General features: G+C 44.9%; 1 protein-coding gene across 2 annotated transcripts; it reads right to left on the bottom strand.

Annotated features, from left to right (window-relative positions):
* Positions 1-5003: 5003 nt before the first annotated feature.
* MAPK1IP1L (mitogen-activated protein kinase 1 interacting protein 1 like) lies at positions 5004-17334 on the bottom strand. 2 transcript variants are annotated; one of them, XM_080394439.1, is made up of 5 exons: positions 17214-17313; positions 16633-16724; positions 9404-9431; positions 8156-8869; positions 5004-7678 (listed from the first exon to the last, which is right to left on the bottom strand). In XM_080394439.1, the coding sequence occupies exons 3-5, from the start codon at positions 9425-9427 to the stop codon at positions 7667-7669; spliced, it is 750 nt and encodes a 249-aa protein (XP_080250565.1). In that variant the 5' UTR covers positions 9428-9431; positions 16633-16724; positions 17214-17313; the 3' UTR covers positions 5004-7666. The 2 variants fall into 2 exon arrangements, with proteins under 2 accessions (XP_080250565.1, XP_080250564.1); XM_080394438.1 differs by lacking the exon at positions 16633-16724 and having other exon boundaries at positions 17214-17334.
* Between the last annotated feature and the right edge of the window lie 220 nt (positions 17335-17554).

Raw genomic sequence — 17554 nt, 5'->3', positions numbered from 1 at the left:
ACCTTACAAGAAAAGAATCCAGCCCCCAAAGCCGAAAGGACTAGCGTGGCATTGCAGGAGGGGCTTGAACCAGTCCGAGCCCAGCCCCACCAAAGCTGGGGTGAGCCCCTGCTGTTGCTCTGGGTGCAGCACCCGTGGAGGGGCTCCCCTGGCCAAGCCTTGCGCCCCACTGGCCCTGAGCCGGCTGTGCCCCAGGAAAGATGCTCAACAAGGAGAGCGAAAGCCCCACGCGATGCTGCGCTGAACGTATGGGGCTGGCAAGGAAACACAAAGGCCACAGACGAGACTGTTCAGGCTGCAGCTGCAAAAAGGCAGCTGCAATCCTGACCTCTCGGAAAAGTTTACTTTAAAATAGCTTCATTACAACAGCAAGCATGGAATCATAATTCAGGCTGGAAAAGACCTTGAAGATCATCGAGTCTAACTGCAATGGGTGGCTTTTACCATAGCTCAGCAAACCAGGGATGGGGAAGAGTAAAGGAAGCATTGTGAGGGTCCCTGGCCGCTTGGCCAAATTTCATTCTTTGCTGCTTTCGAGACTAGATTTTTGCAAAGCACAGAAATTCATTCTCCTATGAAAACTTCCACTAAACAGGGCTCAGATTTAACTCTGGTGTACCATGTGTCTGTGTTCCTCTAATACGAGTCAGTGCGAAGACACAACTTACAACACCATCTCCTGAACTGCGCTGTAAGTCACTAAAACCTTGCTGAGCATTTTATTTTATCAACTTCAGTGTTAAAAATAATCAACTCCAACCGCCGCCGCCTCTGCCAGGGAGCCCAGAGCAGCAGCAGTGCCCTCTCCTGACGGCACCAGGACGTGGATGGGCAGCTCCCAGCTGGGAGAGCAAAAAAAACCCCTGAGGGATCACATCAGGCTTTGCTTTCAAACAGCCACGAGCTCATTTTTCCAGCATCTGATTTATTTGAGCCACTGAGAGTGGTTTTTGCTTGGTGTCGCTCCACAGACACTCTCTTTTTAACAATTACTTACTCTGACAGCCAGTACAGACCAACAGGTGAGCACCAAGGCCAGGAGGATGGCAGCGGCAGCTCGGACCTACTGATGCGATCATCCCTACCTTCCAGGTCACGCTCTGTTACTCACGCTCAGCGTTCGGAGCAGGAAAATGGGGACAGCATCCAGATTGAAATGCGAACATGAAAGTGTGACGTGGAAGCTGCTAAGACTTTGAAGTGCCTGTATTAAAATCTTTCAAGATCATCAACTCTGTCTCCTTGAGGAGCAGCAACGAACTCCAGCGCTGCGCAGCAAGAACAAGCACCAGGATATCAAAGCATTAATTCTTCCCCCTTCTAAGCAAACTTAAAATAGGATATTGTGCTGCCTTCTCTGTGCGTAACTAAAGGGAACGCAGGCAAATTAGAAAGCACCAGATTCAAAACCCTTTTGAATGTTTTCTGTCATACAAAGCACTATACGAAGCTTTTCACATCGTGCAAATCAAGCCCCTTCTTGTGAAAAGGCACCCTAATACAGTTTTACTTTTCATTATCCTTTAACAGCTTAGTGAATGGAATATCCCGAGAGATCACCCCTCGTTAGCACATGCTGGGCTCCCATCAGAAGCCACAGAGCCACCCTGGAACACCACCACATTAATTAGACCAACAAGTCACCAATGACATCTGCAGTCGTTTGTCACCTTCTGCATCTGTTTGAAGAACAAATTCCATGTTTGCTTTTAATCAGACACGGAACAGCGTGAATATCTGATGAGTCGTGGCATGATTCTGGTGGGAAGGGACATCGGGCAGCTCCCAGCCTGCACTCTGAGCAGGGCCAGCTCCAAGGTCAGCTCAGGCTGCTCAGGGCTTTATCCAGCCAGCCTTCAAAACCTCCAAGGACGGAGACTGCACCACTCTTTGGGCAACCCACCCCAGCACTTGACTGTCCTCATGGTGAAAAATGTTTCTTTGTTGCTGGTCTGAACCTCTCACTTAAACTCCTGCCACCACCCAGTTTGCAGCAATAGGAGCTGGTGTTTGTGTTAGGACACAGTCTCCACCACCAGCAGGAAGCTTTCCTCTTTAAACCCAAGCTGTAATTTCCCCCTGCTTCACACAGAGGATGCCAGCTCCAGCCTAAATACCACTGGGAGACAGTGAGTAACAGAGTAAGGCACAGCAGGTACCCGCCACCTACCCAGCCTCCCCCCAACAGCCAACCCTGAACCACTGAAATAGCTCATCCTCCCTAGGACACCTCTTCTAGCTCAGAGAAACGAGTCATTCCGCAGAGCACGACATTAAACGCTTATGGCAGACACATGCTCCAGCTCCTCCCACGACAAAAGCCTAACGCGAGTGTCTCTTCGCCAGGGCCACTGTCCTGTTCACGCTGCTCCCCGCAGCAGCAGCAGCTTTTTCCTCTGCCCCATCCAGCAGAACTCTGGGGGATGCACACGGGGCTGCAGCAGAGAAGTTATCTGGTTTAAAGATAGGGAAGCGATAGGGAGATGTGTATTATGCCACCATTAATGCCAAGCACAACAATTCCAGTGATTGATGGCAGAGCTTGATGCAGGAGTTCTTAGGGTTAAGTGCTACAAGAACTCCCTCCCCTAATCACCACAAGAACATGAATCTGCGAGAGCAGGTAAGATCTTGCACAGACAACAGAAGTAGGACCTGAAATGAAACCCAAAGGTGTGCCGGCTGACTTCTGAGCACGGCCCTTCCCTGCTGAGTGTCATGAGAAAGTTGGAAAGAGGACAGAAACACAGGCATTGCTATTTTATCTCCCAATCTCTCATTCAGCAGGGAGGGTACCCTTTGGAAAGTGATATTACAGAACCGAAGCGTACATATATATATACACCGACTATCCCTTTTTACTTATCTAGGTGTAACTTAACTTTACCCTAAGTTACGATCAGCCGCACCGGGAATACAAAGTCGCCATTCTTCTGCCTTCACCGTCGTTAAATGGGTCAACTCAGCCGGGAGATCACGGAGTACTTGCTCCCAACAGCGCGCTGCCTCGGTGCACACAGCTTCCAGCGCTGCATCTCCCACACACCTGATTCTGCAGGCGATATGATCAAAAAAACTTCACCCTGCCATTAGCAGCTTAACAAGCGTGTGTATGCACGTGCATTTCTAGATCAGTTAACTCAAATCCTCCCGAATTGTGAGAGCAGAGGGAAAAGTTATGGCTGATCCTCCCACTGCAACTACCTTGGAAATGGATTTGGGAAACCTGGGCTGATATAAAGCAAAGCGCAAGCGTCGTGTCTATATAGCCATCGGCCCTCTTCCCAGCGTCACCTTTAGAACCACAACCTCTGCCTGTGCACGAGCGTGCACGGACCCAGGGGTGGGTGACGCCTGGGGAGCAGCCGGCCAGCAAGCGCGGAGTTCCCCGCTCTCAGCCTCACAGATACCTGCCCCCGCCCACAGAGCGTGTCCCGACACAAGGCCGCTCCAGATCTTTCTCCAGATGTCCTGGGGTAAGCACCCCACCTCGTGTCATGCAGTGACAGTTAACCTGGCACCATGCCCTAGCTGATTAGAAGCTTCTGTTAAAGTTGCAACTTGCATTTCTTGATTTGCCAGATGACATTTAACACACCAATCCATTACGTGCCCGGTAAGTAACGGCTGTTTGAAGTATACGGAACTGCATTCTGGGAACTGCAATTTGTGCTTAACTCCATAAACAGGAAAGACACCATTAAGGAAAAATATTTATGGTAAGTTTTGTCCTTACTTAGATACCTAAGAGCTCTTACTACACACAGGCTCAGGACTATCAACATCTCACCCTCTGGACAGCACAGAGAGGCTGGAAACAGGCTGGCCAGTGAATCCATGCCTCCACACACAAGGGGGCCTGAACTTGCTTGGAGAGAATTGAGCCGTCTGCCTTCACAACAGCAGTCCAGAACTAACATACCCTACATCGTGGATCTACCTCTGCACATCCTCCCCGCTCTGCAAGACCCCTGGAACAGTTTTTCAAAACTACTCCCATAAGAATTATGTAGGTAAGTATCACTTGTTGGATTCCGCCCCCCCCCCCCCCCGCCAAAAAAAAAAAAAAAAAATAATTCAAATACATTTTTTGGGTCTGCAGGGCAGTCCACAGCTAACATAATAGGATCAGCACACCCATGTCTTCATCTCTACCAATGCAAAACAGTTGCAAGAGACAATTCATTTGAGAAATCCAGAGGAGAAGACAACCCCCCAGCCAAACAGGTAAGATAAAGCACTGGCCAGACATTGTATCATTTCTTCTATTAACAGATGTAAGGATTCCATTTGGTGTGCAGTCTAAGAGGAGCTTGCTTTCTAAGCCTTGAAGTGGATAAATATTTTTGTTTCCACTTGTTACTGCTCACTGCTGCCATTTTTATCTTCCTGGAAGGCTGAAGGTGTGAGCAAAGGCAGCAGCACTGGCCAGCTCAGTGTGAACCATTCTGCAGGCCACTATATACAAAGAATATAAACATCGTGATGAGTGATGCCCAAACTTTGTAGTTCACGCAGCTGCCAAGCCCTGGAGTTTCTCAGTTATCTACCCTGCCCCATCAAACTCCTGACAAGCGTATGAAAACATTGGTTTGTGGGTCACTTACCACATCCACGAGTCAACCTAGCACAGGAATTGTCCAGAGCCAGGAAAAACGCACACCACACTCTTCACAGGTAAAAAAAAATAAGCCCCATTCCTCCTCTAGAACAAGCAAGATCACATTACTTTTTTTCCTCTTAACAGGGCATTTATGTGAACAGGCAATACCCGAGGCTGATATGCTACAGTATCACAATGGTCGCATCCACATTTAATATGCCTTATGCACAAGCTGCAAAAATTCACAAAAGGAAGAGGAAAAACACTCACAGAAGTCAAGTAATTCTGATTTTATATTCAGTCTTTGCAAATCAAGGATGTCCTATTTTTACTATTCATTCAAGGCAAAAGTCTACACAAGCATGCCAAAAGCAGTAATTGAAAAACAGTGAACACCACAGTCTTGAAAATACGTTTAATGTCTAATCTTATACAAAAGTGACAGCATTTTCAAAAAAATATCAAATCCTGTATTTATAGCTTCTCACTATCATACAGCAATATTTGTTTCATCTAAAGAAAATACAGCAGCAGGTGATAATCTATACTTTAAAGATGTGATTGCTTATATTTCATATTGTAAACAAATGCAGTATGTCAATCTCAAAGCACAAGTCAAAACGAACTTCTCAGCAATTTAACTCAAACGATGCATAGAAATGTACAAATTCCATTGCAAAAGCTTCAGGCCAGAAGTTGCTCACACTTGACATAACATGTGATAAAGTTACTACACGGTATATAGTGACAACTTGAGTTTTTACACGATAGATTAACAGGTATACCCTTTTCACTGCTATGCAAAGAACTTTGCTCACAAAAACAAAGGGGTTATGAAACAGGTTTTATGATCTCAAGAAATACGAATATACATTGAAAAACATCCCATATATACTGAATTTTAGCCTAAATGTTCCAGTAATAAATCCTGCCTATTTCAGGAAGAACCTAGAAGTCTAGTTACTTTTACAAATCCCCTTGCCAAAAATCATTACTTGCTACACTTGCTTTATCCTTTCCTACCTCTTCCCATTCCCTGCAAAGACATACGGCCAGTGCAATTTCAAACTGGAGTGCTGCTACTGCACGATCCGTTCATTTGGAATAAATGTTTTTTCATTACATTGATTTATCATCTAAGGCTGCAGGTATCAAAAAAAGCACTTGAGCAAATGTAGTCAATGTTCTCTTATGTTAATTTTTAATTAGTCTTGCCAAGATCTAAGCCAAGTCTGTTTGGGGGGCAGCTGGGGCTTATTTAAGGTTAGTAAAGACTCACTTTTTGTTCCTATTTCTAGGGTTACAGATGCCAGGTTTTAAGCTGAAACGTTAAGTATTTTTGTTCAGCTTCAGTACTGTCTCCCTAAAACAAATAAATACACATACTTCTGCTATTAGCTTTCGTGACATTAGAGTAAAACAGGCACAGCTAAGATGACTGCCGCCTTCTGCAAAAATATTGCAGGACTTTGCCATAAAGGCTAGGACTACTAACACGCATCACCACCAGGTCACCCCATTTGTTTTTAAGATAGTCCATCACATGCATGCAGGAAGCCACGATAAGGTACTGGAAGAGAATTAACTCGCTTTCACAGTTCCATGATACAAAGACTCCCTAACAAACTACCATGTTAAGCAAAATTTGTTCTTAATTCTACTTACAGCGGCTAAGTTAGGATATCCCCAGCTGGGGACGAAACAAACTGTCCATGGTCAAAGCCTAGGCTATGAAGTACCACAAAGAGTGCCAGAACTTCTCACAGACACATGGCTGTGTGTCTCAATAACACTAAACTAGCATTGCAGCAAATCCCTTGCATGCTCTTTGCACAGATATGGCAAGAATATGAAAACTTACTGTAGTGTCCCTTCAGAGGGGGGAGGAGGGGGGACAGCTACACAGCAGTGCACAGGCTTTTAAACATTCAATTACTCCCAAATTACACTTACTCAGTGAGGTATGCAGACACACAGCTGAGAACAGAGGACTCTTCCCCATTATGATACTCAGCAGAGCCCCAATGAGACCTCCTCGTTCTCAACTGTGGCAATAAGGATCTTTGTAGCCGATGGAACTAAACACCACGCCAGAAACTGCCAGGAAGGGAATTATGAGGTTGGGTTTTTTGATCTTTTAAGCTCAAGTTCAGTTTCCAGGGACTCTGAAAAAGTCTGCCGAGTTCACGCAACCCAGCAGCAAAGTCAAATATTAAATGACTAGAACCCAGGTTAGAAATAGGGAAGTACCTTACCTAAGTGGGAATCAGTTTCTCTTTACATAGACCAAGCCAAACTTCCAACCACCACAGAATGAGAACTGGCAAAATGATGTCCTCATTTGCATGCATAAAACTCACATTTGTCGATTCAAAGTTAACTGCACATTCAGGTTATTAAATTTGCACATAAATGCCTGTTTGTGAACACGAACAGTGTGCTGACAAGTCAGACCAAGTATTTCAAACGCGCATCTTCTCTTCCGTAGTCCCAGACTGAGCAATTGTTTTAAATATATACAAAATGCTGAGAAAACCTTCAAGTTCTCATGCTCTGTCTCTTTAGTTTGAATTACTGTAGCATGTTCAAAAATTACATTTCTTGAATAAAACCTTGAAACACTTTTTATTGACATTCTAGAATAACCTGAAAACAGACAAAATATGACTATCCATCCATTCAGTGACCAGTACAAGTCTGGCAACAAGACTTAAAGCATCCATGGAAACTTAAGAATTAACTTTTTTTTTTTTTAAGTCCTTGGGCCAGATTCTTTATAATCCTTACTTGGCAACTCCCGTCTTTTCAAGGAATACTTGCCAACATAAGAACTACAGATGTTAGTTTTATATATGTTCTTCGTAATTCACTTTGAAACCAAATGATTATGCCAGCATATGAGCAAGGTAAATTTACGCAAACTGCTCCTTCATACCTCAAATGCACATACAGAAGGCAAGTATTCTTCATAGCCCCAAACATTACTGAAACAAAAACTGTAAAAATCTCTGTAAGTAGTGGATGAAGGTGGAAAACTACAGTATTTTGTTGCCCAGAATGTATTCAACGGTAAGGCTGCAAGAGACAATAATTCATGGTCAATACAGGCTTTTCACAAAGCAGTTAATTCACAATTACAGAAGTTCTTAATTAAAACCAAATTAATCTTTATAATTTATTATTCCCTCCCTATGTGCCTTAGAAGCAATCTCGCTAGATTACAGAGAACAGAGTATTTTCTCTTTCAGAAATTACTACAAGGCTTCCCCTCCTGCCCCACCCCCCCCTTCCTTTTTGGCCTTTTAGAAAAGGCTTTCTACAGAGTGGAAGACCACTGTAATGTGATGCTTAGACACACTCCAACTTGATATAATTTAACATTCTAGTATGTTTAGTTAAGCATTTAAGAAGTTGGCTATTATTCCACTCACTACAGGAATAAACCAGATGTGCTGAAATCCCTTACCTGCACTAATAGGTCTTATGTTACTCAATTTCCACACTTAAAAGTATTACATTTTAGAGTAATTTGAGACCAAAATTAATACTCACATGGGGACCACCAGGCATTGATGGAGCACCAGCAGGACCAGATGGCACTTGAAAAGGATTAGGGGGCGTAGGATAGAGTCCTGGAGCTGGATATGATCCTGTGGGTGGAGGGAATGGACCCGGCGGTGAAGGTCCCCATGTTCCAGGTGGGACCGTACCCCATGGTACTGTCGGTGCAGCCCCTGGAGTCTGGGTAGGAGCGGAATATGGCCCTGGGGGTGGATATGGCATGCTAGGTGCAGGATACTGCCCTCCCATTGTTGGTCCCCATGCTCCAGAGGGCATGGATCCCCATGGCCCAACCGGAGCAGGAGGTGCAGCTGGCTCTGTTGGACCACCATAAGGTCTTGGAAGCTCTGGAAAGGGCATATTTGGTGGAGGATACTGCCCTGGTGGGACAGGACCTGGCACAGTTGGGGGTGGATATGGACCACCAGGAGGAGGGCAAGAGGGTCCAGTAGGAGGAGGAGGAAATGGAGCAGGCGGTCCAGGGGGCATTGAAGGATACATTCCTGTTGGTGGAGGTCCAAATGGCACACTGGAAGCAGACGTATTTGGTGGCAGTCCGGTTGGCGCCATAGGGGGAGCGCTTGGGTTGTTCCAAGGATTCGAAGCTGGCCAGCCCTGCGGTGGCTGACCAGGCTGTTGACCAGGTTTTGTACTGCTCACTTTGGAGGTTTTAGCAGGTGACTGATCTGGTAAAGCATCTGCCAACTAAAAGATAAAGCATCAGTGAGAATGTAAAATGTTTACTGGACTTACTAGTTGCAGACATCCACCCACTACGAGTATAAGTTTCAGTTGCCAAAATGGGAGAAGAGCTCTTTGTCGCTGCACAGACACGATTACATTAATTTTTGTGCAGCTTCTATCATTAAGGTAGAAGAGGCATTCTGACATGCTGCAGTTAGAAAACCAAAGATAAAAGGCAAGCGACCACACAAAGCGATAAGCAAGTTCAGTGCAAATCTGAAAAGATTTTCATAGATTTCCATTACAGCTATTCTGACCCTATTAAAGCACAACTCCTTTGCTAATAGCACAGCAGGAGAGACCACAAGGCACCTAGCAGCTTTGTATGTTTAACCCAGACTGCTATATCTGCCCAAAAGGAAAACACCACAACTGCAGTAGTGGAGAATTAGCCTCTCACACTGTAAGCTCCCCTTCATCTTGAAAAAGGTTGTCAACTTTTAGAATGAAGTACCAGAAGTGGCTGACCTTCAGGAAAGAAAAACTGTGACTTACCGAAAATTCATCAGTTCCAGACATTTTGCTGAAAAGTAAGGCAAAATAAAGTGAAAATTGTTGAAAATAATAAAAGTATTTCAAGCAAGAGTTCATGAGACACTCTACATTTGTCTCATTTAAACCACAGTAAGTACTGAACTGGCAGTGCCCCTTCGCAGTGGCTTGTTTTAATGACTGGCCCACACAGGTACGTGCCACCCATATACTTTCCTCTTCATAAAGTTCTCATGAAAATGAAAGTCTGCAGCCTCTACCCATCTCAGACAGGACCAACACATAACATAAATGGGTCACATTACACTAAAAAAGTATTTCAAGTTTTCATACTGAGTAGGCAGCCTACCCAGACAGTGACGCCTGTAAAGCAGTCACACTTTTCTAAACTGGGACTCAGAAAAGGTACAGCAGGCTGCTTGCAGGTGAAGTTAATGCATCAAAAGCAAAACATGATTAAATCCCCATGCAGACCTTATTGTCAGAAATAAAAGAACTATACTTGGCTGATGCTTTAGCCTCCAATTACTTCCGAACATACTAACGGTAGCGGATGCTCTTACTTATGTTCACTGACTCCAGCTAGCTAGCCTTAACTGAACATAGACATTGCAAAGGTGTCATTAACGTGTACCTAACTTCTAACCTTTCAACCCTTACAAGAAACATCGAATATAGGGACCAGTGAGTCACGCTATCTTTTTATGAAGGCAACTACAGCTCTCAGCACTTAGAGCTTTCCAGAGCTTCACCACAATGAATGTTGACTGGCTTTGTCAGCCATACAAAAGGGCAGCTGAAGTTATAGTCAGTTTGATTAACTGACAACAAATACTGACTAGAGGCGAAGAACTGTTAACAGACAACCACAAGCAGGTGAAATAGGTGCACATGTCCCAGTGCAGCCAGAAGGTTTTAAGGAAGAGTGTGGGAGAAGGAGAAGAACATAAGAGGAGGAAAAATACCAAATATAAGTCAAGAGTACAAATACTACTGTCAAGCTGACCCCTATGAAAAACAATCCTTGTTTTTTCTTGTTGAAGGCGAAGACCTCACTTTTAACACAGAGATCGGTCTCAAGGACAGAGGTTTGTGTAGATAGCCTATGACAAACAAGTGTATAAGCTTCATTAGGTTATAAATTACATAATGCAAATAATGCACATGTAAACTAGAGTAATAAACTTGTACAGTTTCAGGGAAGACTATCTACACCGTTTCCTAATCTTAGGACAGTACTGATTCAGAACAAGGGGCCATTTAGCTCAGCATCCCATCTTATCTTCAACAATGACCAGTAGGGAATAACAAGAACTGATACTTCAACAGTTCCAAGCTCAGAGTCTTCCAAAATTGTAGGCAATTTCTATGGAATAATAAACCTCAAATAATTTCTTTTCCACAAACACATCCAGTTGTACCACTCATACCTACAACATCCATTAGCAATGAACTCCGCAGGGCTGCTATCTGTTATACAAAAAAGCACCTTCTTTCTGTTCTAACCTGGGATCTTACTAGTTTCAGTTGTTGCCCCTTCATTCTTGCAGCTGAGGAAATCAGTAAGTCTATTCTTATCCACACTGTCCATGCTGATTATTATTCTACAGATTTTTACCATTTTCTTTCAGCTGTTCCTTCTCCAAGCTGAGCTCTATCTTATTTCATTGACCTTTGTGCAGCAGCTATTCCATACCTTTGATTACTCTCACTGCCTCTCTGAGGCTTTTCCAATTCTTTTATACCTTTTGAGATGAACGACAAGAAGAACCACGCAGAATTCAAGGTGCGGGATAATCACTGATTTATACAGTTCCATAATTATGTTCTGGTTCGTCTTCTACTTCCTTCCTAATACTTCTTAATGTTTCATCTGCTTTTTGATTACTATCGAACTGACACTTTTGTAGCAATATCTCACTCCTCAGTGTTAAGGGTCAGCCCATCATTTTATATATGAAATTATATGCACCACCACTATACATTCATCTACTCTGAATTACATCAGATTTATCAACATTGAATTGTACCTGTCATTTATTACCTAATCCATACTTTCCTGAATGGCTTCATATCAACAACACACCACTCATCTCATTTCCCAAGTTATTTATGACCACACTGAGCAGCCTAGACCCCTGTGGAAACACAGTGAACTTCCACGTTACACTTCATAATTTAAATAAACCTTTTAAGAAATACGTATCTACAAAGGTAGCATCCTGGTGGAAATCACTGCCTAACTGTATGAATCTGAAGGTTAGTTAAAGCTTCAACATTAGCTTACAACAGCAGTAGTTCCTTCAAGTAAGTACAAATACCTAAGTCAGATGGGGTACACTGATCAAATTGGAATCATAGATTGGTTTGGTTTGGGGGGGGACCTTGAAGACCATCTAGTTCCAACCCCCTGCCACGGGCAGGGACACCTTCCACCAGCCCGGGTTGCTCCCAGCCCCATCCAGCCTGGCCCTGAGCACTCCCAGGGATGGGGCATCCACAGCTGCTCTGGGCAGCCTGTGCCAGCGCCTCGCCGCCCTCACAGTAAAGAATTTCTTCCTACTGTCTAACCTAAATCTGTCCTCCTCTATCAGTTTAAAGCCATTCCCCCTTGTCCTGCCACTCTATGCCCCTGTAAAAACCCCCTCCCCAGCTTCCCTGTCGTCCCCTTTGGGTACTGGCAGGTGCTGTCAGGTCTCCCCGCAGCCTTCTCTTCTCCAGGCTGAACAGCCCCAACTCCCTCAGCCTGTCTCCACAGCAGAGGGGCTCCAGCCCTCTGAGCATCTCCGTGGCCTCCTCTGGACTCGCTCCAGCAGGTCCGTGTCCCCCTGATGCCGGGGGCCCCAGACTGGACACAGAGCTGCAGGAGGGGTCTCACCAGAGCGGAGCAGAGGGGCAGAATCCCCTCCCTCGACCCGCTGGCCACGCCGCTGGTGATGCAGCGCAGGGTACGGTTGGCTTTCCGGGCTGGGCCATGCTGAGCTCCTCGTCTACCAACACCCCCGAGCCTTCCTCAGGGCTGCTCTCGATCCGTTCTCTGCCCAGCCCATTATTTGTGCTCAATGATCAATGACTACTTGTTTAAAGTTGAGAAACCAACTGATCTACTTCTGGAAGGTAGTTTTTGCTCCCATTATTAACAGCTCAGCTGTTCAAGAGACATCTACCAAAAAAAGTTCAATTTCTCATCAATAGATACCTCTTACATTAAAATTCATTATTTTTTGCAATGAACCATACTCAATAATAATCACAAGTTGGTATGTGCTTTTTAGTGGCATTGTACTTCAATTTACCTACACAGACACAGAAACTAATATAATCCACAAAATATAGGTAATCAATCATTAATATAGAGACAAGAACAAAAATGACTTTTTACAGAGGTATGCATGTAAATGTATTCATAAGAAAAAAGAAGAAAAAAAAAAAAACACAAACCCAGGTTAACAAAAAGTAACACCAGAACAGGCCACAAGAATCATCCTTTTTTTGGGCAGATGGAGAGATGGGATAAGACCAACTGAAAAACAGATCTACAAGACATTGAAAAAAGCCCACAGAAGAAGTTAGAACATATGCTGCAAGGGACAGAAGGAAGAAAAGAACAGACCTACAGGCGAATGCAGAAGAAAATCCCATGATCTGTCAGAAAAGTGACAGGGAGTAGTAAATTCAAGTCAAAGCTGTGAATGAATACAGTTGAAACAGGCCTGCTTACAAAATATCAACAAATAACCCCAATATTTGTCAGCAGATTTCTGTGTCATGAAAATTAAGGAGACAATTCTGCTGCGCGACTTATTAAAAAAAAAAGTGTAGTTAAGCATAGCTTATAGTGAGATTTAGTGGCTTTTTTGCTTTGGCAAGCAGACAAGAGCAACATTTGTTGGCAACATTTGGCATTACTGAGCCAATGCCAAGCATGTCAAGGATCCTCTCGCAGACAGGATGGCCTACTTCAGGGACGTTTTTTAAGCACACATTTCATCTGGGTACTGCCACCTTCAATTAGTAAATAGGAAACTGAAAATTACCATTAGACATATTCAGAAAATATATGAACTTATTTGTACTTAAATCCAGAATCTACAACACTAGTATAAAGAATTTCAATCAAAACCTTACAGAAATATCAATTATATTTGTAAGAATATTGCCGAAGGCATTCAGATGCTTGCAAACTGGACTTGAGAGACACTGTCAGACAGAAGACCTCCAAGTAACTCCATTTTCACGTACCTACTCATCATGCATGGGCTCAAGATTTTAGAAAAATGTACTGAATGGCTCTTGACTAGAGTTTTAGTGTCAGTACAGTTAACAAATCGACTCCCATTTTCTCTTCAAGCTTTCCTAGAAGCATTGATACAAGCAGAGAAAAGCTGATTCATGTCACAGACGTCTGTTTTGCCACATCTAAACTTTACTTCAAATTATTCTTTCCTGGAGCTGAGGGAAGTAAGAGTGAGTGGAAGGAGAAGGCTTCAGGAATTTAAGTAATCTGGCAGGGAGTAGAAAGACTACAGAACTGGCAGCACTCAAACTGTGCCTTAAGATAAGATTTCCTTTGTTTTCTGAAGGCCACCGCCCCTGGTAACATCCCCTGCTTTCCAGAAGTGCAGAGCCTGCCAGCTCCCAACCACTGGTCAGGGCACCATTTCCCAGCCACCTCTGAGAACGCATATGGCCAGAAGTGTCAAACTGAAGCCAGGGATAGACAGAGATCACCGATGTCTGCAAGAAAGGCATCCAGGAGCAGAAACTCTCTAATCCTTTATCCTGAAGAGTGATGAAAGGGCATGAAGGACTTCCACTGCACCTACCCAGAAAGCACACACAGCAAAATCTTCAAACCACAGTCCAGGCTCTCCTGGACACATGAGCTGCTCCCAAAAATTAACAGCAGGTAGGTGAGACAAGCAAGCGTGCCAAGCTCCACGCCACAGGCTGGAGAAAGGTTGGGAAGCACCCCTCCAACACAGCACTGGCTGGCTAGTTCTACCAACAGGGTTCAAGACCAACTGGTGATTTTCAGAGAGGTCTGTGAAAGCCCTGGAAAGTTTCTGGAAGTGTGGTGTTACGTGTGGCATACTAAAGCTGTCCTACTAAACAGCTTCCACAGTAAGACAGCTCCACAGTGTTTAAGCTCTAAACTCTCCCTGATCACATCCAGCCCAACTGAAAGGGATGGATGTAGTAGTACTTTTTCTCATACTCTTGCCTTTCCTGACTTTTATCCATCATCAGTCCTTAGGGACCCTCATTAGAAAGAGCTGTCCAAATCACTTTCTTTTAATAAAGCTCTCCAAAACTAAGCATCAACTGCTTTCATTTTTTTTAGTTGTATGACATTTTCCAAACACTTGATGTGCCAGATTTAGTTCCCGTCTCCAAGATCATTTTTCAAACACAGAAAAAATGCTTTTTAGATGCAACAGGCTCTGCTGCATTTCCACTGGGTGGCATGGCTCTATCAGCAAAGAGGTTCTTTTGTCACTGTAACATGACTAATACCTACCAGCATAACCTCATCTACAAGATTTCTGCCCACATAAGTATAACTACCCAACATAGCTATACAGATAAAATGGAAGAGAGACCAAATCTTAGACAGCTTCTAAATGTTTCCTAAAATATGCAAATTCCTGCAGCTTCTACCTTCAGGCATTAAACATCAACATTTTATAGCTGGCCTTTCCCTATCTTTAATGCCTTCTCAGCAGCCACACTGATGCGCTTGCATACCACGCAATCATTTAATTTGACCTGCATGTTTATTCACTGGGAGAATAAAGACAACTAGTAAACAGACAGAAGGAGGGGAAAAAATAAAAAAATAAACGGTTATATCATTAGTAGCTAGATGAGATTTGGTGATCTTTTTGCCCCTTCCCATGTCTGTTTTGACTAACAAAAAGGACAGTAGTCAGCTTTTTAGTTTTCACCTTTTCAGGACAGATTTAATTATGACCAGACAACTAAAATGTTGCATTTGCTATAAATTATCAACTACCAGAAAAAAAAAAAAATCTTCAAAATAGAAGTCTTATCAGTTTCCAAGACCTGTAAAATACAAAGCCATAAAAGACTGTAATCTGTTCCAGTTTTCCACCCGTGACAGGCCGTTCAGTTTCACAGCTGCCTCCCTACCAAGACCAGACCTAATCACTTCAGATGGTCACCACATCACAAGCAGATGGTTCTAAACCCAGCAGACATATATCACTTCTGAGGTGGATTGTTCATGTGCCAGCTGTGATACAGAATCAGCGGAGAACAGTGAGTCTCCACTACGCAAGATTATTCCTGTCCGCACCATCCTACCCCATGAATTTTGCAAAAGATTATTAGTCCAGCAGCTCAGAACAATTAAAACATAACTTCCATAGTTGCCTCTAAACTTTGTTTAGCACTACAGACCCCATGCTCATCACGTTATCCAGCTTCCAATTATCAATTCTTATGAAGTCTTCCTGAACTAGCTATAAAAACTATTTAAAGAATACCTGTGTTCTCCTCCTATCAAAGCTATATACTCAGGAATTATCAGCTTAATTACCTTTGTTTTGGATGAAATAAACATACTGACCCCAAGAGTAAGTGACTATCTGCTATCTTCACTGGAGGGTTTTTGGTGCATGTGTGCCCCCCACCAATAAAACCACCAAAACTGCATGTCATATTCCAGTTCTAGCATCAATGTGACAACGTCACAAAGCTTTTTGCTTCTGAACAGAGGCTCTTTTCCAGGATACAGTAATAACTGCTTTTCAGGCTCCAAACCCACTGCATGGATATGGCTGGCATCTTTCACATGCTGATCTGGCACTGTTAAAACATACTTGAATGAACTCAAGTTTCAAGAATATCAAAAGAGGTTTCTAGGCCTGGCTTGATATTTACCTCAAATTTTTGCATCAGCCACTGGTCTCCATAGGTCTAGGAGAGGGTAGTTTCAAGTTGTATCAGTGTTTTTTTTTTAAAAAAGCTACCTTTGGTTTTACATCCACTGACAATAAGGTTGAACAGCATCAGAGCAACACTGTCTTGTATGGAATCTACCTAGAAACAAGCTCCCTCTCAGAGATAAAAACCTGTCAGATATCTCTCCAAGCAATGCGCCCTTTAATACCACACAGTGCTAGCTTTCCCAGTAAGTAGCTACCTTAAGTATATTAACATTTGATAAAATGAATCAACTTCTCAAAAACTATGAAAAATCGACTTGCCTGAGACCTTCTTTAACGAAGAACCTTTGAGTTAAACAGTCATTTTATGTGCGATCCGCGTTCATTTTTAGTCATTTACGGATGACGATCATCTAGCATCAATAAAGCCAACAAAACATTTTGCCCAGTCAAGACACAGTAGCTACCACTGTTACAGCGTAAACCAGATCTTCTACAAAGGAACCTCCTTTGCTCTGCAGCATCAGCGAAGCCAGCCACACGGCACGGAGAGCGGCGGTAACCACTAGGCCGCCACCGGCCCCGCGAAACGATTGGCCCTCCCCAGGCGGCGGGTCTCCGGGCGGGGAAGGCTACCTGCTGGGAGGCCTGCCACCCCCCGGTACCACCCCTCTGCAGCTCGCCGGGGCCGGGAGAGGAGGCGGCACCTCCCCACCCGCTTCTCCCGAGGCTTTGAAGGGGGAAGAGCCAGCTGAGGCCCGGCAGTCCCCGGGGGACGGCCCCGCCGCCGAGGTGGGGGATGGAACCCCCTCCCCTTCCTCCCCACACAGCGGCCCGGCCCTCCCTCCCGCTGGCTAAGGGGCCGGGCGGGCAGCAGCCCGCCGTTGCGCGGCGGCGGGTACCTGGGCGGGAGGAGCGCGGCGCGGCGCAGGCCAGGAGCGAGGCAGCAGGCGGCGGCCCGCAGCACCACCGCCACCCCGACGCCCAGGCGGAAGCGGAACTACGTCACAGGCTCCACCTCCCCGCCGTCCGGAAGCTCCCGGGCTTGGCCCCACCCCCGAGGAGCGCCCGCGCCCTCCCCGCCCGCCCCGCTGCGGGCCACGTGACACACCCCCCCTAACCCCCCCAGCCGCCGCCGCGCGGCCTCGCGGTCACGTGGAGCTTTCCCGCCCCCGCGCGCCGGGGGTTGGCAGCGGCGCTGACAGGATCCGCCCGGCGCCGGCCACAGCCCGGGCCCCCGCAG

The sequence above is a fragment of the Falco punctatus genome (assembly GCF_963210335.1).
Source record: "Falco punctatus genome assembly, chromosome: 7".
NCBI lineage: Eukaryota > Metazoa > Chordata > Aves > Falconiformes > Falconidae > Falco > Falco punctatus.
This window is presented reverse-complemented; position numbering and strand designations above follow the sequence as displayed.